Genomic DNA, 25004 nt, shown 5'->3' on the forward strand with positions numbered 1-25004 from the left:
GGGGGGGGTGGGGGGGGGGGGGGGTGGGGGGGGGGGGGGGTGGGGGGGGGGGGGGGTGGGGGGGGGGGGGGGTGGGGGGGGGGGGGGGTGGGGGGGGGGGGGGGTGGGGGGGGGGGGGGGTGGGGGGGGGGGGGGGTGGGGGGGGGGGGGGGTGGGGGGGGGGGGGGGTGGGGGGGGGGGGGGGTGGGGGGGGGGGGGGGTGGGGGGGGGGGGGGGTGGGGGGGGGGGGGGGTGGGGGGGGGGGGGGGTGGGGGGGGGGGGGGGTGGGGGGGGGGGGGGGTGGGGGGGGGGGGGGGTGGGGGGGGGGGGGGGTGGGGGGGGGGGGGGGTGGGGGGGGGGGGGGGTGGGGGGGGGGGGGGGTGGGGGGGGGGGGGGGTGGGGGGGGGGGGGGGTGGGGGGGGGGGGGGGTGGGGGGGGGGGGGGGTGGGGGGGGGGGGGGGTGGGGGGGGGGGGGGGTGGGGGGGGGGGGGGGTGGGGGGGGGGGGGGGTGGGGGGGGGGGGGGGTGGGGGGGGGGGGGGGTGGGGGGGGGGGGGGGTGGGGGGGGGGGGGGGTGGGGGGGGGGGGGGGTGGGGGGGGGGGGGGGTGGGGGGGGGGGGGGGTGGGGGGGGGGGGGGGTGGGGGGGGGGGGGGGTGGGGGGGGGGGGGGGTGGGGGGGGGGGGGGGTGGGGGGGGGGGGGGGTGGGGGGGGGGGGGGGTGGGGGGGGGGGGGGGTGGGGGGGGGGGGGGGTGGGGGGGGGGGGGGGTGGGGGGGGGGGGGGGTGGGGGGGGGGGGGGGTGGGGGGGGGGGGGGGTGGGGGGGGGGGGGGGTGGGGGGGGGGGGGGGTGGGGGGGGGGGGGGGTGGGGGGGGGGGGGGGTGGGGGGGGGGGGGGGTGGGGGGGGGGGGGGGTGGGGGGGGGGGGGGGTGGGGGGGGGGGGGGGTGGGGGGGGGGGGGGGTGGGGGGGGGGGGGGGTGGGGGGGGGGGGGGGTGGGGGGGGGGGGGGGTGGGGGGGGGGGGGGGTGGGGGGGGGGGGGGGTGGGGGGGGGGGGGGGTGGGGGGGGGGGGGGGTGGGGGGGGGGGGGGGTGGGGGGGGGGGGGGGTGGGGGGGGGGGGGGGTGGGGGGGGGGGGGGGTGGGGGGGGGGGGGGGTGGGGGGGGGGGGGGGTGGGGGGGGGGGGGGGTGGGGGGGGGGGGGGGTGGGGGGGGGGGGGGGTGGGGGGGGGGGGGGGTGGGGGGGGGGGGGGGTGGGGGGGGGGGGGGGTGGGGGGGGGGGGGGGTGGGGGGGGGGGGGGGTGGGGGGGGGGGGGGGTGGGGGGGGGGGGGGGTGGGGGGGGGGGGGGGTGGGGGGGGGGGGGGGTGGGGGGGGGGGGGGGTGGGGGGGGGGGGGGGTGGGGGGGGGGGGGGGTGGGGGGGGGGGGGGGTGGGGGGGGGGGGGGGTGGGGGGGGGGGGGGGTGGGGGGGGGGGGGGGTGGGGGGGGGGGGGGGTGGGGGGGGGGGGGGGTGGGGGGGGGGGGGGGTGGGGGGGGGGGGGGGTGGGGGGGGGGGGGGGTGGGGGGGGGGGGGGGTGGGGGGGGGGGGGGGTGGGGGGGGGGGGGGGTGGGGGGGGGGGGGGGTGGGGGGGGGGGGGGGTGGGGGGGGGGGGGGGTGGGGGGGGGGGGGGGTGGGGGGGGGGGGGGGTGGGGGGGGGGGGGGGTGGGGGGGGGGGGGGGTGGGGGGGGGGGGGGGTGGGGGGGGGGGGGGGTGGGGGGGGGGGGGGGTGGGGGGGGGGGGGGGTGGGGGGGGGGGGGGGTGGGGGGGGGGGGGGGTGGGGGGGGGGGGGGGTGGGGGGGGGGGGGGGTGGGGGGGGGGGGGGGTGGGGGGGGGGGGGGGTGGGGGGGGGGGGGGGTGGGGGGGGGGGGGGGTGGGGGGGGGGGGGGGTGGGGGGGGGGGGGGGTGGGGGGGGGGGGGGGTGGGGGGGGGGGGGGGTGGGGGGGGGGGGGGGTGGGGGGGGGGGGGGGTGGGGGGGGGGGGGGGTGGGGGGGGGGGGGGGTGGGGGGGGGGGGGGGTGGGGGGGGGGGGGGGTGGGGGGGGGGGGGGGTGGGGGGGGGGGGGGGTGGGGGGGGGGGGGGGTGGGGGGGGGGGGGGGTGGGGGGGGGGGGGGGTGGGGGGGGGGGGGGGTGGGGGGGGGGGGGGGTGGGGGGGGGGGGGGGTGGGGGGGGGGGGGGGTGGGGGGGGGGGGGGGTGGGGGGGGGGGGGGGTGGGGGGGGGGGGGGGTGGGGGGGGGGGGGGGTGGGGGGGGGGGGGGGTGGGGGGGGGGGGGGGTGGGGGGGGGGGGGGGTGGGGGGGGGGGGGGGTGGGGGGGGGGGGGGGTGGGGGGGGGGGGGGGTGGGGGGGGGGGGGGGTGGGGGGGGGGGGGGGTGGGGGGGGGGGGGGGTGGGGGGGGGGGGGGGTGGGGGGGGGGGGGGGTGGGGGGGGGGGGGGGTGGGGGGGGGGGGGGGTGGGGGGGGGGGGGGGTGGGGGGGGGGGGGGGTGGGGGGGGGGGGGGGTGGGGGGGGGGGGGGGTGGGGGGGGGGGGGGGTGGGGGGGGGGGGGGGTGGGGGGGGGGGGGGGTGGGGGGGGGGGGGGGTGGGGGGGGGGGGGGGTGGGGGGGGGGGGGGGTGGGGGGGGGGGGGGGTGGGGGGGGGGGGGGGTGGGGGGGGGGGGGGGTGGGGGGGGGGGGGGGTGGGGGGGGGGGGGGGTGGGGGGGGGGGGGGGTGGGGGGGGGGGGGGGTGGGGGGGGGGGGGGGTGGGGGGGGGGGGGGGTGGGGGGGGGGGGGGGTGGGGGGGGGGGGGGGTGGGGGGGGGGGGGGGTGGGGGGGGGGGGGGGTGGGGGGGGGGGGGGGTGGGGGGGGGGGGGGGTGGGGGGGGGGGGGGGTGGGGGGGGGGGGGGGTGGGGGGGGGGGGGGGTGGGGGGGGGGGGGGGTGGGGGGGGGGGGGGGTGGGGGGGGGGGGGGGTGGGGGGGGGGGGGGGTGGGGGGGGGGGGGGGTGGGGGGGGGGGGGGGTGGGGGGGGGGGGGGGTGGGGGGGGGGGGGGGTGGGGGGGGGGGGGGGTGGGGGGGGGGGGGGGTGGGGGGGGGGGGGGGTGGGGGGGGGGGGGGGTGGGGGGGGGGGGGGGTGGGGGGGGGGGGGGGTGGGGGGGGGGGGGGGTGGGGGGGGGGGGGGGTGGGGGGGGGGGGGGGTGGGGGGGGGGGGGGGTGGGGGGGGGGGGGGGTGGGGGGGGGGGGGGGTGGGGGGGGGGGGGGGTGGGGGGGGGGGGGGGTGGGGGGGGGGGGGGGTGGGGGGGGGGGGGGGTGGGGGGGGGGGGGGGTGGGGGGGGGGGGGGGTGGGGGGGGGGGGGGGTGGGGGGGGGGGGGGGTGGGGGGGGGGGGGGGTGGGGGGGGGGGGGGGTGGGGGGGGGGGGGGGTGGGGGGGGGGGGGGGTGGGGGGGGGGGGGGGTGGGGGGGGGGGGGGGTGGGGGGGGGGGGGGGTGGGGGGGGGGGGGGGTGGGGGGGGGGGGGGGTGGGGGGGGGGGGGGGTGGGGGGGGGGGGGGGTGGGGGGGGGGGGGGGTGGGGGGGGGGGGGGGTGGGGGGGGGGGGGGGTGGGGGGGGGGGGGGGTGGGGGGGGGGGGGGGTGGGGGGGGGGGGGGGTGGGGGGGGGGGGGGGTGGGGGGGGGGGGGGGTGGGGGGGGGGGGGGGTGGGGGGGGGGGGGGGTGGGGGGGGGGGGGGGTGGGGGGGGGGGGGGGTGGGGGGGGGGGGGGGTGGGGGGGGGGGGGGGTGGGGGGGGGGGGGGGTGGGGGGGGGGGGGGGTGGGGGGGGGGGGGGGTGGGGGGGGGGGGGGGTGGGGGGGGGGGGGGGTGGGGGGGGGGGGGGGTGGGGGGGGGGGGGGGTGGGGGGGGGGGGGGGTGGGGGGGGGGGGGGGTGGGGGGGGGGGGGGGTGGGGGGGGGGGGGGGTGGGGGGGGGGGGGGGTGGGGGGGGGGGGGGGTGGGGGGGGGGGGGGGTGGGGGGGGGGGGGGGTGGGGGGGGGGGGGGGTGGGGGGGGGGGGGGGTGGGGGGGGGGGGGGGTGGGGGGGGGGGGGGGTGGGGGGGGGGGGGGGTGGGGGGGGGGGGGGGTGGGGGGGGGGGGGGGTGGGGGGGGGGGGGGGTGGGGGGGGGGGGGGGTGGGGGGGGGGGGGGGTGGGGGGGGGGGGGGGTGGGGGGGGGGGGGGGTGGGGGGGGGGGGGGGTGGGGGGGGGGGGGGGTGGGGGGGGGGGGGGGTGGGGGGGGGGGGGGGTGGGGGGGGGGGGGGGTGGGGGGGGGGGGGGGTGGGGGGGGGGGGGGGTGGGGGGGGGGGGGGGTGGGGGGGGGGGGGGGTGGGGGGGGGGGGGGGTGGGGGGGGGGGGGGGTGGGGGGGGGGGGGGGTGGGGGGGGGGGGGGGTGGGGGGGGGGGGGGGTGGGGGGGGGGGGGGGTGGGGGGGGGGGGGGGTGGGGGGGGGGGGGGGTGGGGGGGGGGGGGGGTGGGGGGGGGGGGGGGTGGGGGGGGGGGGGGGTGGGGGGGGGGGGGGGTGGGGGGGGGGGGGGGTGGGGGGGGGGGGGGGTGGGGGGGGGGGGGGGTGGGGGGGGGGGGGGGTGGGGGGGGGGGGGGGTGGGGGGGGGGGGGGGTGGGGGGGGGGGGGGGTGGGGGGGGGGGGGGGTGGGGGGGGGGGGGGGTGGGGGGGGGGGGGGGTGGGGGGGGGGGGGGGTGGGGGGGGGGGGGGGTGGGGGGGGGGGGGGGTGGGGGGGGGGGGGGGTGGGGGGGGGGGGGGGTGGGGGGGGGGGGGGGTGGGGGGGGGGGGGGGTGGGGGGGGGGGGGGGTGGGGGGGGGGGGGGGTGGGGGGGGGGGGGGGTGGGGGGGGGGGGGGGTGGGGGGGGGGGGGGGTGGGGGGGGGGGGGGGTGGGGGGGGGGGGGGGTGGGGGGGGGGGGGGGTGGGGGGGGGGGGGGGTGGGGGGGGGGGGGGGTGGGGGGGGGGGGGGGTGGGGGGGGGGGGGGGTGGGGGGGGGGGGGGGTGGGGGGGGGGGGGGGTGGGGGGGGGGGGGGGTGGGGGGGGGGGGGGGTGGGGGGGGGGGGGGGTGGGGGGGGGGGGGGGTGGGGGGGGGGGGGGGTGGGGGGGGGGGGGGGTGGGGGGGGGGGGGGGTGGGGGGGGGGGGGGGTGGGGGGGGGGGGGGGTGGGGGGGGGGGGGGGTGGGGGGGGGGGGGGGTGGGGGGGGGGGGGGGTGGGGGGGGGGGGGGGTGGGGGGGGGGGGGGGTGGGGGGGGGGGGGGGTGGGGGGGGGGGGGGGTGGGGGGGGGGGGGGGTGGGGGGGGGGGGGGGTGGGGGGGGGGGGGGGTGGGGGGGGGGGGGGGTGGGGGGGGGGGGGGGTGGGGGGGGGGGGGGGTGGGGGGGGGGGGGGGTGGGGGGGGGGGGGGGTGGGGGGGGGGGGGGGTGGGGGGGGGGGGGGGTGGGGGGGGGGGGGGGTGGGGGGGGGGGGGGGTGGGGGGGGGGGGGGGTGGGGGGGGGGGGGGGTGGGGGGGGGGGGGGGTGGGGGGGGGGGGGGGTGGGGGGGGGGGGGGGTGGGGGGGGGGGGGGGTGGGGGGGGGGGGGGGTGGGGGGGGGGGGGGGTGGGGGGGGGGGGGGGTGGGGGGGGGGGGGGGTGGGGGGGGGGGGGGGTGGGGGGGGGGGGGGGTGGGGGGGGGGGGGGGTGGGGGGGGGGGGGGGTGGGGGGGGGGGGGGGTGGGGGGGGGGGGGGGTGGGGGGGGGGGGGGGTATCTGAAGAGTCGTCCACACAAACAAGCAGCACTTATTTTCTCTGCACAGCCAGGTGTTGGGCTTATGACAGCTTAGCGAAAACTTGGGTATGAGCTACCTGTTTACACGGGTACATCTAGTTCTCACCAGCTTAGTAAATCTGTTCTGTGGTCCTTTCTGAACAAATCAACTAAAATGCTTTGATAACATTTTCAATCCCCCCTTTTACCACAATGTATGTCCTCACTCACCCCCTTGAAATGATTCATAGTTGCCATTACATTTCCCCCCCCTTTTTAAGGCCCCTTCCGCACACACAAAATAATGCGTTTTCAAACCACTTTCACAACTGTTTGCAGGTGGATTTTGCCATTCTGCACAGCTTCAAAGAGCACTGAAAGCAGTTTGAAAGTGCATTATTCTGCATGTGCGGAATGAGCCAAAGTTAGTTGAATGAATCGATGGTTCAAGGCTCCACAACTTCTCCATATCTCGTATACTCCTGCCTCGATGATTATCCCCCTCAAAAAATATAGAAACTCCCAGAAATGATGACAATAAGGCAAGGGGGAATGGATCATGAGCTCAGAAAATACCACCGAGGAAGTTTGGGAACGGCAGAGAGATGTGGAGAGTGTCTTAAAGAGACTGCACACCAAGTGAAGCTGTTTTGAAAATATTTCAGCCCAAAGAACTGTTTTTAAAGGGGATTCACTGAAAATGTTTTGAGGCTGGAAATAAAACATTTTTCAGAACCAAAAGGGAAACAAACAGTGTGGAACTCCATGGAGGAAACATTTGATTTCTTGCCTTAAAACATTTTTAGTTTAAAAGGTTTGTGCTCAAAGGGCCTGCGTCTGGCCTGGGTACCACATCAGATCGATGGTACGTGCTCTTCTCCATATAAAAATATGATCACACAAAGATCGGTAGCATGCCACCAAGAAGACTAACGGCCCCAACCAAGAGCCAGGCACCCAGCCACAGCCGTACCCAGCTGCCACCACCACAGAGGCTTCCTGGAAGCATAGGGAGGCTTTGCAAGCATGAAAGCCTCCCCACCACAGAGAAGCCCTGTTGGGTTTAACACAAAGGCCGTTTCTGCACGGCCACGCTCTGAGGGTGCGTCGGCATATACGATGCCGACGCATCCCCCCCGGTAGGGGCGGGGAAGACGGTGCAGCGCTGTGCCGTTGCCCAAATGCCTTACCTTCCCTCTGACTTTCTGGCACGTCGCCCAGGCCAGGGGACACACACCCCTGCCCTGCACGACAGCTCTGGAGTCGCAGGACAGGGGGGCATGTCCCCAGGCCTGGACAACACACTGGAAGGTCGGAGGGAAGGGAAGGCGTTCGGGAAAGGGGGGATGGCACCTTCCAGCTGCTGCCATTCGCACGGCAGCAGTTGGAAGCCTCTGTTTCCGAAATACCTCGCCCAGAGAGCGAGGTTCAGAAACAGCGGCTTCGCACCGCTCGGGGGTTGCGAGGCTGCCACTGCAGCGATGCGGCGGCAGCGGCCGTGCAAACCCCTCCCCAGGGACACTGCGGAAACAGCCTTACACTACCCAAAAGAGTTGCATGAGTCTGTATTCCTGGCTGCTGGCATAGCATAGTGTCTGTGTAGTGTCTCAGCATCAGGGAGGGCCATCGCAGTTGCATGCTGGCAGTTTTGTCCCTTCATTCGGGGGGGGGGACTTAATCTTTAAACATCAACTTTATAAGATTCAGAGAATTGCAGCACGAGGCTGTAAAGCATAGAAGCACCAATTTGTTAACACTCTGAGGAAAAAACAGGAAAAACCCCCGCAGAAAATAGCAGCCAGGAATCATTTCATGAGAGTGAGTGTGAACAAGAATCATGTTATTTGGGCAGTCTAAAATGTTGTAGGTGACCTGTACGTGAACAGCCACAGACAGATTTTATCCTGGGTTTTACATTTGGTTTGCTTTGAATAACGGATCTCTTCATGACATCACAAACAGCTTTGTACCATGTGGCCAATGTTTACCTAAAGGTTTTGGCCACGCATAGAAATAACTGTATTCAGCTTTTGAGATTCTGCTAAGGTGTTTCCCCCGCAGTTCCCTATGGAAATGCAATAAACAGGTTTACCTTTGTCTCCAGTTGCTCCTTTTTCACCTTGAGGACCGATGTCACCTTTTGCTCCAGCAGGACCTGGGCTTCCTGCAGTACCCTGCAGACCTCGGATTCCACGTGGCCCTACTCACATGGAAATTATTATGTATGAAGGCACAAAGTCATTCATCAAACAGGTCAACATTACTTCATAGATCTGTGTACTGCTGCCCCATGTGGTGAGTCATGAGAACTGCAGCTAGTTATGTTGTATTCTTAGGCTTCCAATGAGCCCATCCAACTGGGCAGCCCATTGGCTACACCTGACGAGGAAGGACTTTACAGCCTAGGACTTTGACGGGCATTTGGATCCCTAACCGTCTCACCCCATATGTCCCAAGCAGGCCTCTGCGGTCAGCAGAGGCCAATTTACTGGTGGTCCCTGGCCCCTCCACCATGCGACTGGTCTCTACCGACTGGGGCTTTCACAGCCCTATTTTCACCTGATGGAAAGCCCTTCCATCAGATAATAATGCGGAGACCCTGTCACGGGACCTTAAGGAGAAATCCGCGGGGCCATATAAACCCGGTTTGTGCCACCGGGCTTTTGGTGAGGCCGGCCGCGGACACCCCCCCCCTCCAGGATGCCCCCATGCTACGTGCCATTTTACCATCAGCACGTCCAATATAATATCTGACTGACACTGCTACCCCTGCCCGGCCTTGGGATCGGGCGCCACACACACTTTTATAATCTTACTGTTATGTATATTGTATTGATGCTGCTAGTTTTATGAATTTTTGTATATTGTTTTAACTTGTTTTAATTTATTTTATTTGGTGTATGTTGTTTTGGCCATTGTATGTTTGGCCCAGTGTACAACGCCCAGAGCCCTTCGGGGGTGGGCGGTTTAGAAATTTGATATATAAATAAATAAAATAAATAAAAATTTACAAATTTCATTTAGATCTTTAGTGGAAAAGGATGAGTAAAGGGAACATCTATATACCCAGGCTAGTGATGCCTGAGTTTCCACTGAATGCCTGCAGGCGTCTTTAACACGCCAAAAGAATTCTTGGCACATTCTTTCTTCTAAGGTTTTGTTCAGGATGTGTTAAAATGGGCCTTTGAGTTGTGCGTGGGACACCTTGATAACTGCAGTCTTTCAGACCTTCGATACAGCTGTCATCACTATATTGTTGCTGGCACCGGGTTCTCATCTATTGCTGTTAGAGGCACCGGGAGTTTTCAGTGCGAGCCGTGTTGTTTCAGCTTGCCTTGATTGTCATCATAATTTAAGAAAAGGGAAAAGTGCAGAAAAGGCTATTGTGGAAAAATGTCAAGGAAAAACATTGTTCTTTCAGTGCTGAATTTGCTTAATGCGAAAAGGATTTTTTTCACTGTGTTGTGGAGTTTGTAGCGCATGAAAAGTCTTTATGTAGGCGATTTGTTCATTCTTAACCCCAAAAGCACAAAATTTCATTGCTACCAATTCTTGTGGAAACTGTCCAGTCCACTCCTGGCATAGTTACTCAGAAGAAAGTTGCATGGACTTCCTGAGAATTAGCTTCCAATCTGTGCATATTTTTATTTTATTTTACCTTGCTCCCGTCCAGCCCTGTTTCTATGGCCCTTTTCCCACTTCAAAAGTGAAAGTGGAGGGGACCCCTGCTCCATGTTTGGTGCGTGGTTTCAAAAAGGTGTACTTCTGACCAGGATCCGAAATGATGCGGGAGGATTGGCAGAATCTGGGTGACTGTGTTGTCGCTGTGTTGTAACTGTTGGTGTAGTGGGGAGTGCTGCAGGACCCCGGGGTATTTGCCGTGAGGAGCGCGCATCTAATGGTTTCTGACTTATTGGATGAAATGTGCAATATGAATATAATCGATTAACTTGGAATTCTTTCAGATTGCTGCAATTCTCCGAAAGCGAAAACTTGACTATTATTTGTACAAACTTCTCCCTGAGATCTTGCAATCAACGTCCTTCCTGACAGCAAATGGAAGTCTATATATTGCGTTCTTCTGCATTCTAAGGTTGGTTTGATTCAATTTAGTGAACATTTGAGTAAAGGGAAATAGCGTATTCATCTTTGTGGTTTCTGTGCAGTCCCACAATGGGACTGAGCAGGCCCAGGCCTGCCGTGAAGATTCGATTTGTAAAGCTTCTGGAAAGATCAGCTCCATGAAGCGCTGCCTCTCACCTCTGCCTTGCACCTGCCCGAGTGGTCGTGTGACAAAGGGGGAAGGGAGCCGTCCTCTCCAGTTCTCTTTTTGCCACCATGGAGAAAGAACCTGTTGTAGCTTCTGACCTTTTGTGATGTTCTATGAGGAGAAATGGGGAGTGAGAAAACTACACTATTTTAAAAGTGTCCACAAATGTGGCACAAAGATGGCACTAAATGATGCATATTCTGAATTCTTAGTGCGGAGGAGGAGGAGTTGTTATTGTTGTTGTTTGGATTTATATCCCCCCTTTCTCTCCTGTAGGAGATTCAAAGGGGCTTACAATCTCCTTGCCTTTCCCCCTTCACAACAAACACCCTGTGAGGTAGGTGGGGCTGAGAGAGCTCAGAAGAACTATGACTAGCCCAAGGTCACCCAGCTGGCGTGTGTGGGAGTGCACAGGCTAATCTGAATTCCCCAGATAAGCCTCCACAGCTCAAGCGGCAGAGCGGGGAATCAAACCCGGTTCCTCCAGATTAGAAAGCACCTGCTCTTAACCACTACGCCACATGATACACTGAAGAGGGATGTGTCATGTCAGCTCGCCGTGCTTGTGGGTTGCTTATCCCAAAGGCCAGACAGGAGAAGGCCTCGTGACTGAAGATGGCTCTCTAAGAAAAGTCCAAATAAAGGAAAGGTGGTTTCAGCTCAATCCCTTTCTATGTGGGTGACCTCTGCTAACAGTCTAGCATGTGGCAGAGTGAACGTAGGCTGCCCTGTCCAGCTCAAAGCCCATTCTACTAGGGCACAAGTTTCCTCAACTGCATTCAGCTCCAATGTTGATCTTTGGGACATCTGTAAGGTGGCAACTGGTCAACACCTTCCATGTTCATGAGGCGCTACTCCATGGACATGGACTCCAGGAATGAGGCGTGTGTTGGGAGAGCAGTTCTTCAGTCATTATTTTTTTGAATGGTCACACATTCACCTCCTTCGTAAGTGAGCTTGCTACCCTCCCATTTGGGACTGCACAGAAACCACGATGATGAGAACAAGATTGCACCTCTCTGTAACTGTTGTTCGTCGAGTGGTCTTCTGTGCAGACACACACCCTTTCCTTCTTTCCTCACTGTGAACTGCAATGTGTGCTCCATGGTGGCAACAGGAAATCTGAGGGAGAAGCATTCCCTCCCTGTCATGTGACCTTTTCTCTGACCTCAGAGGGAGGTGGAGGGGAAGGGGACACTTCACAGAGCCGATCTTTCCGGGAGCTTTACTAGTTGAACCACGCCAGCCGGCCTGTGCACTCGCAGCCCCAATAAACGCCTCCACAGAAGGACACTTGATGAACAACAGTTATGGGGAAACGCAGCCACATTTTCCTCCATTAGCACCGATACAGTTAAGTTCTCTGTTTAACTTTTTTTTTCCATTAAGAAAAAGGAGCCACACGTTTTGGAATGAGATTCGTGAATTTCTGCACAAGGGTCACCCTTCCATAGTTATTTATTTTCGTTACATTTAGATTTCTCTCCCACCCCCTCCCCAGGGCTCATTTACTGAGTTTACCAATATAACATTCAGTCTTTTTTAAAAAAAAACTATTCTGGAGATGGCAGACAAGTTCTGTTTCCTATTTACTGGCTGAAAAGTGCTTACTCGCCATCAGAAACCATCCTGCGGGACTGTGAAAACAAACCATTCCTTCTGTTCGGGAAATGTCTTTTAACTCTTTCGTTCGAGCGATAGAGCAGCGTGAAATAACGTATTTGCCAAGCTTGATATTTTGAGGGAGATTTTGTCCTCCAGGACATGGTGGGGAGAAAATGTTGTCTAGAGTAGATATTTTCATTGTAGCACATTTTCTCTGGGGGGCCCATGTGCTCCCACCTGCCATTTGAGCCAATTAACATTTTGAAGAAGAAGGGTTTGGATTTATACCCCACCTTCCTCTCCTGAAAGGAGACTCAAGGTGGCTTACAAGCTCCTTTCCCTTCCTCTCCCCACAACAGACACCTTGTGAGGCAGGTGGGGCTGAGAGTTCTGAGAGAACTGGGACTAGCCCAAGGTCACCCAGCAGGAATGTAGGAAACACATCTGGTTCACCAGATAGGCTGCTGCCACTCAGGTGGAGGAGTGGGGAATCAAACCCAGTTCTCCAGACTAAAATCCACCTGCTCTTAACCACTACCCCATGCTGACTCACTAGAATTAGAATCAGGAGCTGTTGCTTGGGGGAAGGGCAAAGCAAGTTCAGGTGAGGAATAATTCCCCATCTTCTTTAATCATCCAGGAGACTTTATCTAAGCCCTGACTATATATAGTAACTCCCAAGCTGAGTGTGCTCAGCTCATATTATGCATGTTGAAAGAGATCGCTTAAAAGCTCATGTGAATCCCAAAAAACCATCCCTACCCAGTGAGAGTGACCACTTACATAAACGTGTAATTTTGATTCGCCTTTTGGTCATTTGTGCTTGGGTCATTCACTTAATCCTAGTGTATAAGCAGAGGTGGGATCCAGCAGGTTCTCACAGGTTCCCGAGAGTAGGTTACTAATTATTTGTGTGTGCCGAGAGGGGGTTGCTAATTGGTGATTTTGCCACGTGATTTTTGCCTTAGTTACGCCCCTCCTCTCAGCAGTAGCGCGCAGAACTTGGAGCAGTCTAGCAGGAGGTGCACCGGCGTGCGTGGCAGCCTGCGCCTGCGTGCATTCGTTTCCCGCCCAAGGACCGGCGCAGCAGCTGCGTCCTTGCCACAGCCCCACCCAAGAATGTCCCGCCCCCGGAATGCCCGGCCACGCCCCCGGAATGCCCCGTCCAGCCCCATTGGCGTTACGCCACAGTTTGAATCCCACCACCATGGGAACCCGTTACTAAAATTTTTGGATTCCACCACTGTGTATAAGTGCATCAAAATAACCTGCCTCCTGAGGGTGCGGTTGCAACTTCTCATGAGTGACTGCTCTCGGTTTGCCTCACATAGTAAGGCGCCTTCCACCACACATGCAGGATAATGCACTTTCAATCCACTTTCAACACACTATGCAGCTGTGCGGAATAGCCAAATCCACTTGCAGACAATTGTGCAAGTGGATTGAAAGTGCATTATTCTGCAGGCGGAAGGGGCTGACAAGGAGGCACTCTAATCTTCTCTGAGGGGCCAGCTAAGTGTTACTTAAAAGGTTTGCTTTGAGGGTATGGAAGGAGTGCAGGGTGTGTCTTCAAGAAGAAAGTGTGGCTCAGCTGTCAGATGCTTAGAAAGTGCAACATATCTTTACAGTCGGTGTCTGATTGAAAAAGGTAGCTGAGGAAGATACTATAAAACCCAACATTGACTCTTGAGCATGGGGAATAATCAGGGAGTTTATTTGGGCTTTTCTTTGAACGGTAGGGCTGCAGAAAACTTGTGAAGTTCACACAAGTACCTTTACTAGTTTACCTACCCATGCATATCAGTTACTTTATAGTTTAAAAGTAGGTGGAAACCAACTTCCGTGAAGCCTCGGTGCATGAAGGTGACTCTCCCATACAACAGGTTTCTTGGCAAATGTCTGTTTACAAGTGTAAATTGCAATCTGCCAATCTAAACATGGTTGACATTTCAGTAGGTTAAAAATTCCATGAATGCAGAGTATGTATGTATTTGCATTGCTAACTAGCCCAGTTTTTAGAGGTCAGAGTGGCTAGCAATGTAAACTGCTCCAATGCAAAATATTAACATAGGAAATAGATTCCATAAAGTGTACACTGAAGGATGGAAACAGGGGAGTCCATGGAAGAAATTCCCTAATTATGAGGACAGCCATTTTATTTATATATGTGTTTGTTTTGTTTATTTATTTTGTGGGCTGCTTTTCTTCCTCACAGAGTTTAAGGCGGTTTACAAGATTAATAAATTACATAAAAACAAGATTATGCGGAAGACATAAAACCACAATTTAAAACTCCTGTTTAGGATTGCTTTAATCAATCACAGCCCTAAATAAAACTGTGTTCAACCACCTCCTAAAAAGCAAAAATGTGGGGGCATCTAGGATACTTCATGCGCCCCAGATTCCTGTTTTTAGCTTTTGGGATCTTGGCTTTTGGTGTTTTTTTGGAAATTGCATTTGGGGTGGAGATAAACTCAGAAATAGGTAGCAATCCAGAGTACAGTAGAGGAGTTCTGATGTTGAAATTAGCCTATTAACCCCCACCCCCAAATACTTTTATTGTGGGTTAATAGATGCATTTTGGCACAGCCTGCACTGTGTCCTGTGATTAGAAATCTTACTGTGTCACCCTGAAATTAAATGTAGCACTTTATATCAGAGTAATTCTCTGAAACGCAGTGGCTATAGATTTAATGTTCTTCCTTGGGTTCTGTGAGAGTGAATGGAATTTTTTGAAGTGGTTTGTATGTAGCTAGAAGAATCCGGAGACGAGAGCGGGAATGTAACCCTACAACTTCATTCATACATACATACGAATAATGTATTCTTAATGTGTATATATATATGACTGTGATCCTTAAACTCCTACTGCATTCTCCCCATTAGGGCATGAAGTAGAATAAATGCATATTTATTTTCTTTTCAGGCGGATACTTGGAAAATTCTATTTTTGGAGTCCTGGTTTTGGGGCTGCTTTACCGGCTTCTTATGTAGCTATCCTTATTGAAAGGAAGAGCAGGTATGTGTTCATATAACCCTGACTTGTTTTCATGGATCTGGTGCAGGGACGTTGGTTCATTCACGTTGTCGCACATTGGGGAGATTAATTTGTTTTCTGCGTTGCTATTATATTTTCTTACATTTAACTACGATAAAATTTCGCAATGAAAATGTGTACAGTAAAAGTATGTTTCAAAATATACTTGGAAGTTTATTTTCAGGGCGGCAGGCTGCGAAGAAATCATTAAAAAATAAACCATTGAACTATCCTTAGAACCTAAAATGACTAAACGGAGGCTGTTGGTTGCATCATGAGAAGACACGAATCACTGGAAAAGACAGTAATGCTAGGAAAATTGAAGGCAGCAGGAAAAGAGGAAGACCCAATAGGAGATGAACTGAGTCAGTGAAGGAAGCCGCGCCCCTCAGTTTGCAGGACCTGAGCAAGGCTGTCCACCATTGGATGCTTTGGAGGACATTGATTCACAGGGTTGCGATGAGTTGGAGAAAGAAGAAGAGGTAGAAGAAGAGTTTGGACTGATACCCCACCTTTCTCTGCTATAACGAGACTCAAGGTGGTTTACAAGCTCCTTTCCCTTCCTCTCCCCACAACAAACACTTTGTGAAGTAGGTGGGGCTGAGAGAGGGAACTGTGACTCACCCAGCTGGAATGTAGGAGTGCAGAAACACATCTGGTTTACCAGATAAGCCTCTGCCACACAAGTGGAGGAGTGGGGAATCAAACCTGGTTCTCCAGATTAGAGCAGGTGCACTCTGATCTGGAGGAACCGGGTTTGATTCCCAGCTCTGCCGCCTGAGCTGTGGAGGCTTATCTGGGGAATTCAGATTAGCCTGTACACTCCCACACACGCCAGCTGGGTGACCTTGGGCTAGTCACAGCTTCTCGGAGCTCTCTCAGCCCCACCTACCTCACAGGGTGTTTGTTGTGAGGGGGGAAGGGCAAGGAGATTGTGAGCCCCTTTGAGTCTCCTACAGGAGAGAAAGGGGGGATATAAATCCAAACTCCTCCTCCTCCTCCTCCTCCTCTTCTTCTTGTTCTTCTTCTTGTTCTTCTTCTTCTTCTTCTTGTTCTTGTTGTTCTTGTTCTTGTTCTTCTTGTTCTTCTTGTTCTTCTTGTTCTTCTTCTTGTTCTTCTCCTCCTCCTCCTCCTCCTCCTCCTCTTAACCACTACACCATGCTGGCTCTTAACTGCTACACCACGCTGGAAGCAACCTGATGGCACTTCACGCACGTACGCACATAGTACCTGAAGGTGCTGAAATCAGTCCGGAGGGTAGGGTTTTTGAATTGGATAGAGGCCAGAGCTAAGGCACCATTGGCAATAATTAATTTAATGTTCTTCTCGGTTCGAGGCAATTTTCCTCTTGGTTCAAGGCAATAGTAGTTAAAACATCCCCAGCTAAACCTAAACTTAAAATAGCAAGCCCCAATTTCTGAGGGAGCTGAGGTTGATTGCCAGTTTCCTGTCTGTCCATGGTGTTTCTTCTCCACCCATCCCATTCTTTTGACAATTTAGCTGCTTCCTGCTATTCTATCCCTCGGCTCTTGTCCTGGCTAGGAAAAAAAAACCGGTACGGCGAGTTGCTTGCAGACTTCGTTCTGCTGACAGGGCAGCACCGTGGAAGCTGAAAACATTGCTTTGTATGCCTCTCCCAGAGATTGTGATAGACTTACTGAAGCAAGCAGCCTCAGTAGTAGCATCCTGTACTCACTATAGAGGATACATTTATTTATTTATTTATTTATTTATTTATTTATTTATTTATTTATTTATTTATTTTTTGAACTTATATACCGCCCCATCCCCAAGGGGCTCTGGTTCATTTATTTCATTTATTTATTTATTTATTTATCATTTATTTATTTATTTTGAACTTTATATAATCGCCTCCATCCCCAAGGGCTCTGGCTCTTGAGACCTCAAAGTACGTGAGTGTAGTGATGGTTAGATGGTGTGATTAGAATCTGCGGCCTGATAAACAGGGAATCCGAGCACCCCATCAGTTCCGTCACGGCCACCGGGTCATGCTGGTAGGCTGATGGGAATCTGTGGAAGTTCCTGAACATCTGGAGAGCCGCAGGTTCCTACCCTGGCCTAGGACAGAGGGGTAGGAACCCGTCTGCGGCTCTCGGATGTTCAGGAACTACAATTCCCATCAGCCTCTGTCAGCATGGCCAATTGGCCATGCTGGTGAGCTGATAGAATTAACAGTTCCCAATCCTGGAGGCCTGGGGCCAACCTAGGACAATGGTGGCGAACCTATGGCACAGGTGCCAGAGGTGGCACTCAGAGCCCTCTCTGTGGGCACGTGCAAACAGAGTTGCGCCCCCTCCCCCCACATCTGGGCTGGCCTGGGCCGCTGGGCTCAATTATTAGCATTAAACCTAAGACCTTGTTTTGGGGAAGCAGTGTAGGTAACCCTGAAAAGCGCTGTTAAACCCCACTGATTTTCATGCGAAGAACTAAAGCACGATCCTTTACCTGGGAGTAAGCTCGGTTGCTGGCAATAGGGCTTGCTTCTGAGTGAACCCTCATAGGGTCATGATTCGCCTGTTGGAAGAGTTGCATGGTTGCTTCAAAGCAGAGCCACCGATTACCACGAAGCTTATTCCCAAGTAACGCACGCCTCGGAGCCAACCGTTTTTTCTAAACTAAAATCTCAGTATTCTGGTTACATTGCTGTGTTGTTGGCACTTTGCGATAAATAAGTAGGCTTTGGGTTGCAATTTGGGCACTCGGTCTCGAAAAGGTTTGCCATCACTGGCCTAGGCTCTCAGAGGTCCATGTTTGAATCTCCACTCTGCTGTAGGGCTTGTGGAGTGGCGTTAGACGAATGGTACACTATCAGCCTGACCTACCTCATAGGGTTGCTGTGAGGATAAAATGGAGGAGTGAAGCTTCATTTGATCTCCATTGTGGAGAAAGGCTGGATATAACGGAAGAATATAGATTTAGGGTTTGTATTTTCCTATCCAGATAGCCCCACTGTCTCTTAAGTGTGGACAAGAGAACAAATCTTGGCATAAGTTTTTGAGGACTGCTTCTTTGTTTGCTAACTGATAGCCAGAGGTGGGATCCAACCAGTTCTCACCACTTCTCTAGAAGTGGTTACTAATTTTTTTCTGAGTGCCGAGAAGGGGTTACTAAAGCAACCTCCCTGCCCAATAGGGACTGGAGGTGCGTGTGTGCGGCGGCGCCACTGTTTGAATCCCACCACCATCGGAACCTGTTATTAAAAGTTTTGGATCCCACCACTGCTGATAGCTATGCTGTGGAAGTAGTTTACATGTCTCTATCCCTTCTGCTGGCAATCATTAAGCTAGCCTGGGGGTGCCTGGTAGTTTGAAGGTACTAGTGTGTTGTGAGAGCCAGCGTGGTGTAGTGCTTAGGAGCAGGTGGAGACTAATCTGGGAAACCAGGTTTGATTCCTCGCTCCTCTGCTCTTATCTGGTAAACTGAATTTGTTTCCCTGCTCCTGCACATGAAGCTTGCGGGGTGACCTTGGGCCAGTCAGTTTGTTCAGAACTCTCTCAGCCCACCTCATTTGCAAGGTGTCTGTTGCGGAGTGGGAAAGGGAAGGAGTTTGTAAGCCACTTCGAGACTCCTTACAGGTAGAGAAAAGCAGGGTATAAAAGCCAATTCTTCTAGGTTAAAAGGTTGTCCTAATACAATGATGGTGAACCTTTTCGAGACCGAGTGCCCAAACTGCAACCCAAACCCCACTTATTTATCGCAAAGTGCCAACATGGCAATTTAACCCGAATACTGAGGTTTTAGTTTAAAACTGTTGGCTCCAAGGCACGCATTACTCGGGAGTAAGCTTGGTGGTAGTCGGTGGCTTTGCTTTGAAGCAACCGTGCAACGCTTCCAACGGGTGAATCATGACCCTAGGAGGGTTTAGAAGCAAGCCCTGTTGCCAGCAACCGAGCTTATTCCCAGGTAAAGGATTGTGCTTTAGTTCTTCCCATGAAAATCAGTGGGGTTTAACAGCACTTAACAGGGTTACCTATCGCCCACCCCCCACATGATGAACTCTGTGCCCGCGTGCCCACAGAGAGGGCTCTGAGTGCCACCTCTGGCACCTGTGCCATAGGTTCGCCACCACTGTCCTAATATGACACTCTTCAGAATGTCAGGTAATGCTTTGAAACAGAGTGCCTGTAAAATTTGGACAACCTTTATACCCTGTTTACTATACTCTTCCAAGCTGGTTCTTCCCATGCTGTGAAATTTCCCAGTGTTGCTATTGAAATTTAATAACCTCCGTGAATTCCAACTAAACATTAACTTTTATGGTTTTGTCCTACGGATTCCACTTGTCCGTAATTTAGATTTGGTCACCCCGAGAATTTTCAGGCAATGGGTCATTTCCTATCCAAAGGTTCGCCTTTTAAAGTCGATATCTGTTCTTGAGTTTAAGCGCTGCCTCTTGTTGGAAGGGACTATGTTTGTGGGTAAGAAACCATCCGGTTTCTCTTACAAAAGCTGGCAGGAAAGAAGTGTTCCTGTGTCTCCTAGGGATGCCAAGATGGTGGTGCTGAGGAATATTCTAAAAATAGAGCATGCCCAATGGATTCCAGCTCTAGTGTTGATTAATATATGTTTGGAGGGGAGGGATAGAGTTCACACAGTTGGCCATGTTGCGCTGAGTGTGAAATGATGGATAAAAGCACCCTGCTGCAGAACGTCAAGCCGTACGAAACCCGCTCTTCTCGTTCTCTCGCTTCAGGCTGGGAAGTTTCAGGGAGGTCTGCCCAGTGGTGGAATCCAAAAATTTTAGTAACAGGTTCCCATGGTGGTGTGATTCAAACTGTGGCGTAGCGCCAATGGGGCTGGGCGTGGCTGGGTATTCCGGGGGCGTGGCATTCCTGGGCAGGGCTGTGGCAAGGACGCAGCCGCTGCGCCGGCCCTTCGGCAGGAAACGAGTGCACGCAGGCGCAGGCTGCCACGCACGTCGGTGCACCTCCTGCTAGACTGCTTCAAGTTCTGCATGCTACTGCTGAGAGGAGGGGCGTAACTAAGGCAAAAATCACGTGGCAAAACCACCAATTAGTAACCCCCTCTCGGCACACACCAATAATTAGTAACCTACTCTCGGGAACCTGTGAGAACCTGCTGGATCCCACCTCTGGGTCTGCCCCAGGAAACTGTCTGCGCATCCCATTTTGAGTAGCGTGCATTGAAGGAAGCCCTCGCGGTCACCTGCCCATCTTGCTCCCATGATTTGGTCAGTTATGTAGCTTCCCCATAGGTTTGACTGCCCCAGAGGTCTGACGTGACCTGAGAAAGAACCTTCGTCCCTCGATTCCGTTGCTCTAATCTGATCTCTGTGAGAGACCCAGGTGCCTTTCCTTTACAGCCACCTGCTTCTTCTGAAATTCCAAAAGACGTCTTTAGAAATGCATCTTTCCTCCCCTTCCCCTCCTGCTGCATAGCAGATTTTACACCCACAGGAGTCACTAGAGAGGGTGAAAGGGATGTGTGAGAACAGGTGCCATGTTCACAAACTGCTGATGTTGGCTCCCTCTCCCCTTCCCCCCCTGTGGGGTGGGTGGGCCTCAATCAGATGCTGGGGCCCCTCCCTCCCCCTCTCCTCAGGTTGGGTGGGCCATGACCAGATGACAGACTTCCTTTCCTTCCCCCCCTCCCGGGTGAGCCAGGACCAGATGATAGGACCTCTTCCCCCTCCCTTCCCTTCCTGACCCCTCCCCCAGGGTGGGTGGGCCATGACCTTGGTCCTAGTCCAAGCTAGAAAGAACAGTATCCTAACAGAACATTCTACAGCATTGGTGGCGAACCTTTGGCACTCCAGATGTCATGGACTACAGTTCCCATCAGCCCCTGCCAGCATGGCCAATTGGCCATACTGGCAGGGGCTGATGGGAATTGCAGTCCATAACATCTGGAGTGCCAAAGGTTCGCCACCACGACTCTACAGTGTTGAATAATGAGTCTAACCCCCTGCCTCCTGCAGCGGTCCAGTCCAACCCTACATCGGTTCCCCATCGTGATTCTTCTACCCATTGGTGCCTGTAGATTAATCTAAAGGCTAATTCTGCAAGCAAATCAACTGATACATCTTGCCTGGCAACATTTATTTATGTGTTTACACCCCTATTTATGTGTTTACACCCCTATCTTTCTCCTAAGCCTCAGGGCAACCTCCATAAACTACAAGTTGCAATGAAAACAAAACAGTAATATAATTAATCGCCACATCCTAACATCAGCAGAGCCATCTACCGGGGCAAAATCACAGCATAAACATTCCTCCGATGACTTCACGACCGTCCTCGGGGAGCTTCCAGGGAGAGAACACTCTTGAACCTTCTCTGGAAAGGAAAAAAGGGGAAAGGTGCCCTTGTGACCTGCTATGGCAGGCTGTTACAAAACATAAACCCAACCACTGACAGAGTCCTGGTCGCAGCAGAGCAAAGCCTCTAAGAGCATGTACAGAGAGCAGGTGGTTGTTCAGGGAAGGCAGATGCAGCATGGGAGTACAGTGGAACCTCGGTTTTCATTGCCTTCAGTTTTCATCGGTTTTGGTTTTCATCGATTTTTTTCAGTGAATAATTTGTCTCGGTTTTCATCGATTTGCAGTAAGGTGCAGGGGTTTGTGGAGAAAAATCACCCAGACAAAGCTGCTGCAGGCCGTGTCTGCAACTTGTTTAATGACAATGTCTTGTCCCGTTTCAGACAAATCTTAAAGAGGCGTCAGAAACAGACCTCTTGGGACAGCTTTCTGGTGCGACATTGGTCCACTGGCTCTGAAGCTGGTCCTAGTGTGATTGTTTGTTACTGTTTTAGCATTAAACACTATGTTGATTCACCAAAAATGTATTTTTGGTATGTTTTTTGGAGTGCCTGGAACGGATTAATTGGGTTTACATTGATTCCTATGGAAAAGTTTGCCTCGGTTTTCATCGGTTTCGGTTTTCACCTATTCTTTTCGGACGGATTACCAACGAAAACTGAGGTTTCGCTGTATGTTGAGAGATGGTGTCTGATCATCAAAAGAGTCCCAGGCTATGAAGGGCTTTTAAGATCATAGGCAGGCTTATGAGAGATAAGTAACCAGAGCAGATATTACAGTAGCACAGTCAGGCTTGGGTTACATTGCAGAGGAGTCGTCTACGTGTGTATACCTCTTATAAATCCTTCTAAGCTGCCGGTTGAACGTGTGTAGGCCGGGAGGAGGAGCCAGTGTGCTCATGCCTGTTTGTACTGATCTTAGTCCACATTGTGTGTTTTTATCTCTCCCCACCCCCCGCCCCCCGATCCCAACATTATGGCTCCTTTGCAACAAATAATGTCACGAAGGCTTCTCTGAATGACTCCAATCCTTTCACATCACCAGGCCTGCGCCCAAATTATAAGAGTTTCAAGAGTTCTGGAATTCAAAACTGCAAAGACTGTCATGCCCTTATATAAAGCCGTGGTGCGACTGCACTTGGAGTACTGTGTCCAGTTCTGGTCGCCACATCTCAAAAAGGATATTGAAGAGATAGAAAAAGTGCAAAGAAGGGCAATGAGGATGATTGAAGGATTGGAGCACCTTCCTTATGAGGAGAGGCTGCAGAGTTTGGGACTCTTTAGTTTGGAGAGGAGGCGTCTTAGGGGGGATATGATTGAAGTCTATACAATTATGCATGGGGTCGAAAATGTTGACAGAGAGAAATTTTTCTCTCTTTCTCACAATACTAGAACCAGGGGGCATCCATTGAAAATGCTGGGGGGAAGAATTAGGACTAATAAAAGGAAACACTTCATCGCTAGTCTGGAGATTATGTTTGGAATATGTTGTTGTGAGGATGGCCACTAACCTGGATGGCTTTAAAAAGGGCTTGGACAGATTTATGGAGGAGAAGTCGATCTATGGCTACCAGTCTTGATCCTCCTTGATCTCAGATTGCAAATGCCTTAGCAGACCAGGTGCTCAGGAGCAGCAGCAGCAGAAGGCCATTGCTTTCACATCCTGCATGTGAGCTCCCACAGGCACCTGGTGGGCCACTGCGAGTAGCAGAGTGCTGGACTAGATGGACTCTAATCTGATCCAGCAGGCTAGTTCTTATGTTCTTATGTTCTTAATATTTCTAGGAAAGTAAACCGGCATGCAAATCTTTTCCTGCCACTAATCAGCTTTCATCATCTGAAGGCAGAAAGTCTTTATCTCTGTGGTGTATCAGGGAGGTGTTCAGCATATTGTAAACATCAGGCATTTATCTCTGTTGAGAGGCTTTCTTGGGGTGGGGGTGAGGGAGGGGTTATGCTCTGTCCCTGACTGTTGTGCCCAAAGAAAGGCTTGTTGAGTCCCAGAAATCAAAGAATCTGCACAAGTGTCAGAGGCTAATGACAGCTGGCATTTGTTGGAAATTAGGGTGGTCAGACCTGTTCCAGTTCTATACCAGAGCTTTGGGTTTTATTTTGTGCTTTTTTCATGCCTAAAAGAATAAAGATAGGCGAGCCCTTTTTCCAACCTGAAGAAGCCAAACACTTGCAAAACAGTCAGTCCTAGCTAGATGTTATCAAATCATTTGCAGTGAGTGTTCCATAGATCTGTTAGAGGTCTTCTTTCTCTCACCTGGGGATGAGATGACTTGGGTTCCCTTTCCTCCAACCTACGGTGTTATGGGTTTCCTTTCTCCCACCTGAAGGTTCCAGCCTAAAATACTTGTGGAGGTGTACCAGTTGTAGGAGGAGGAGGACATTGGATTTATACCCTTCCTTTCTCAACTGTAAGGAGTTTCAAAGTGGCATACAATAACCTTTCCCTCCTTTCCTTTGTGAAGTAGGGGGGTTGAAAGAGTTTGAAGAGAACTGTGACTAGCCCAAGGTCACCCAGCGGGCTCCATGTACAGGAGCAGGGAGAGAAACCCAGCTCATCAGATAAGAGTACATCGCTCATGTCGAGGAGGTGGGAGTCAAACCCAGTTCTCCAGATTAGAGTCCACCTGCTGTTAACCACTACACCACACTGCCTCTCAGATAGCTACACTGTTGACATTGTGAGTCAGCTCTCCAGCATTTTTGAGTCTGCAGTCACCTGGTGCAGGTTCGTGGGCACAACAACAATATAGATACTGCTGCAGGTGAAGCCAAGTACAAAATGGCCGAAAGCGAGATGTTGCATAACTCTCGTAGTAACTCTTCAGTATTTAAGGCAGACGTTCCATTTAACAGGGTGTCTTTCAATGTGCACAGCCAGTTAGAAGTCCTGCTGGGCACAAGTCCCAGCTAGTCCTGTCCATCTGGCCAGTGGCGTAGCGCCAACGGGGCTGGAGGGGGCACGACACCCAAGGCATGGCCGGGGCATTCCGGGGCACGCACCGCTGTGGCAGGGTTGCAGGGCGTGCGCGTGCCCCAGGCGCAGTTCCCCCTCGCTCCACCCCTGGTACTTTGTAACAAGACACAGCAGGTGCCATGGTGCCCGCAGGACCACCTTGGAGACCCATGTTGCCAGTGATAAAAAACAACAGATTGATATGAGGTCATTTCATGAATTCGCCAATGTAATACAGTGGAACCTCGGTTTTCGTTGGTAATCCGTCCGAAAAGAATAGGTGAAAACCGAAACTGAGAAAACCGAGGCAAACTTTTCCATAGGAATCAATGCAAATTCAATTAATCCGTTCTAGCCTCTCCCAAAAACATACAAAAAAGACATTTTTTTGGTGAATAAACATAGTGTTTAATGCTAACAATCACTCACACTAGGACCAGCTTCAGAGCCAGTGGACCAATGTCGCACCAGAAAGCTGTCCCAAGAGGTCTGTTTCTGACGCCTCTTTAAGATTTGTCTGAAATGGGGCAAGACATTGTCATTAAACAAGTTGCAGGCACGGCCTGCAGCAGTTTTGTCCGGGTGATTTTTCTCCACAAACCCCTGCACCTTACTGCAAATCGATGAAAACCGAGACAAATTTTTCACTGAAAAAATCGATGAAAACCAAAACCGATGAAAACCGAAGGCAATGAAAACCGAGGTTCCACTGTAGTTTGCCATTAATATCATGTGGCTGTTATTCTCTTGCAGGGTGCAGTGCAAAGTGTATTGTTCTGCAGTTATTGGAACGTGGCTTGGTTTACTTAGCATTCAGTGTGTTTTGCAATTTGTAATTAATGTCATCTTTGTTTGGAACAATAAATTCTAGCTGGTTTTGCGGCGAAAGCCACTTACATAGATATTCGTTTCGTGTACAAAAGCAGATATTGAATAATGAGGTCTCTGAAAGACAGCAGCCTGTGGCTAAAGTTAGTTCAGTCTGAGGGGAAAGTGATATTAGCTTAATGACATCACGTAAATGTAATCCACGAAGAGGGCCTCGCTTTGCCTCTCCTTGCTCCTGTTTCTAATGGTTAAAGCCTATTT

At 57.5% G+C, this 25004-nt stretch overlaps 1 protein-coding gene across 1 annotated transcript in view; it reads left to right on the top strand.

Annotated features, from left to right (window-relative positions):
- Positions 1–25004, top strand: part of TMEM135 (transmembrane protein 135) — a 242895-nt gene that overhangs the window by 26133 nt on the left and 191758 nt on the right. Inside the window, exons 2-3 of the mRNA XM_048494023.1 lie at positions 9704–9831; positions 14540–14632. Of these exons, the coding sequence (XP_048349980.1) occupies positions 9704–9831; positions 14540–14632 (221 nt within the window). The remainder of the gene's footprint in view (positions 1–9703; positions 9832–14539; positions 14633–25004) is intronic.

Source organism: Sphaerodactylus townsendi, linkage group LG04 (assembly GCF_021028975.2).
Source record: "Sphaerodactylus townsendi isolate TG3544 linkage group LG04, MPM_Stown_v2.3, whole genome shotgun sequence".
Taxonomy (NCBI): Eukaryota; Metazoa; Chordata; class Lepidosauria; order Squamata; family Sphaerodactylidae; genus Sphaerodactylus; species Sphaerodactylus townsendi.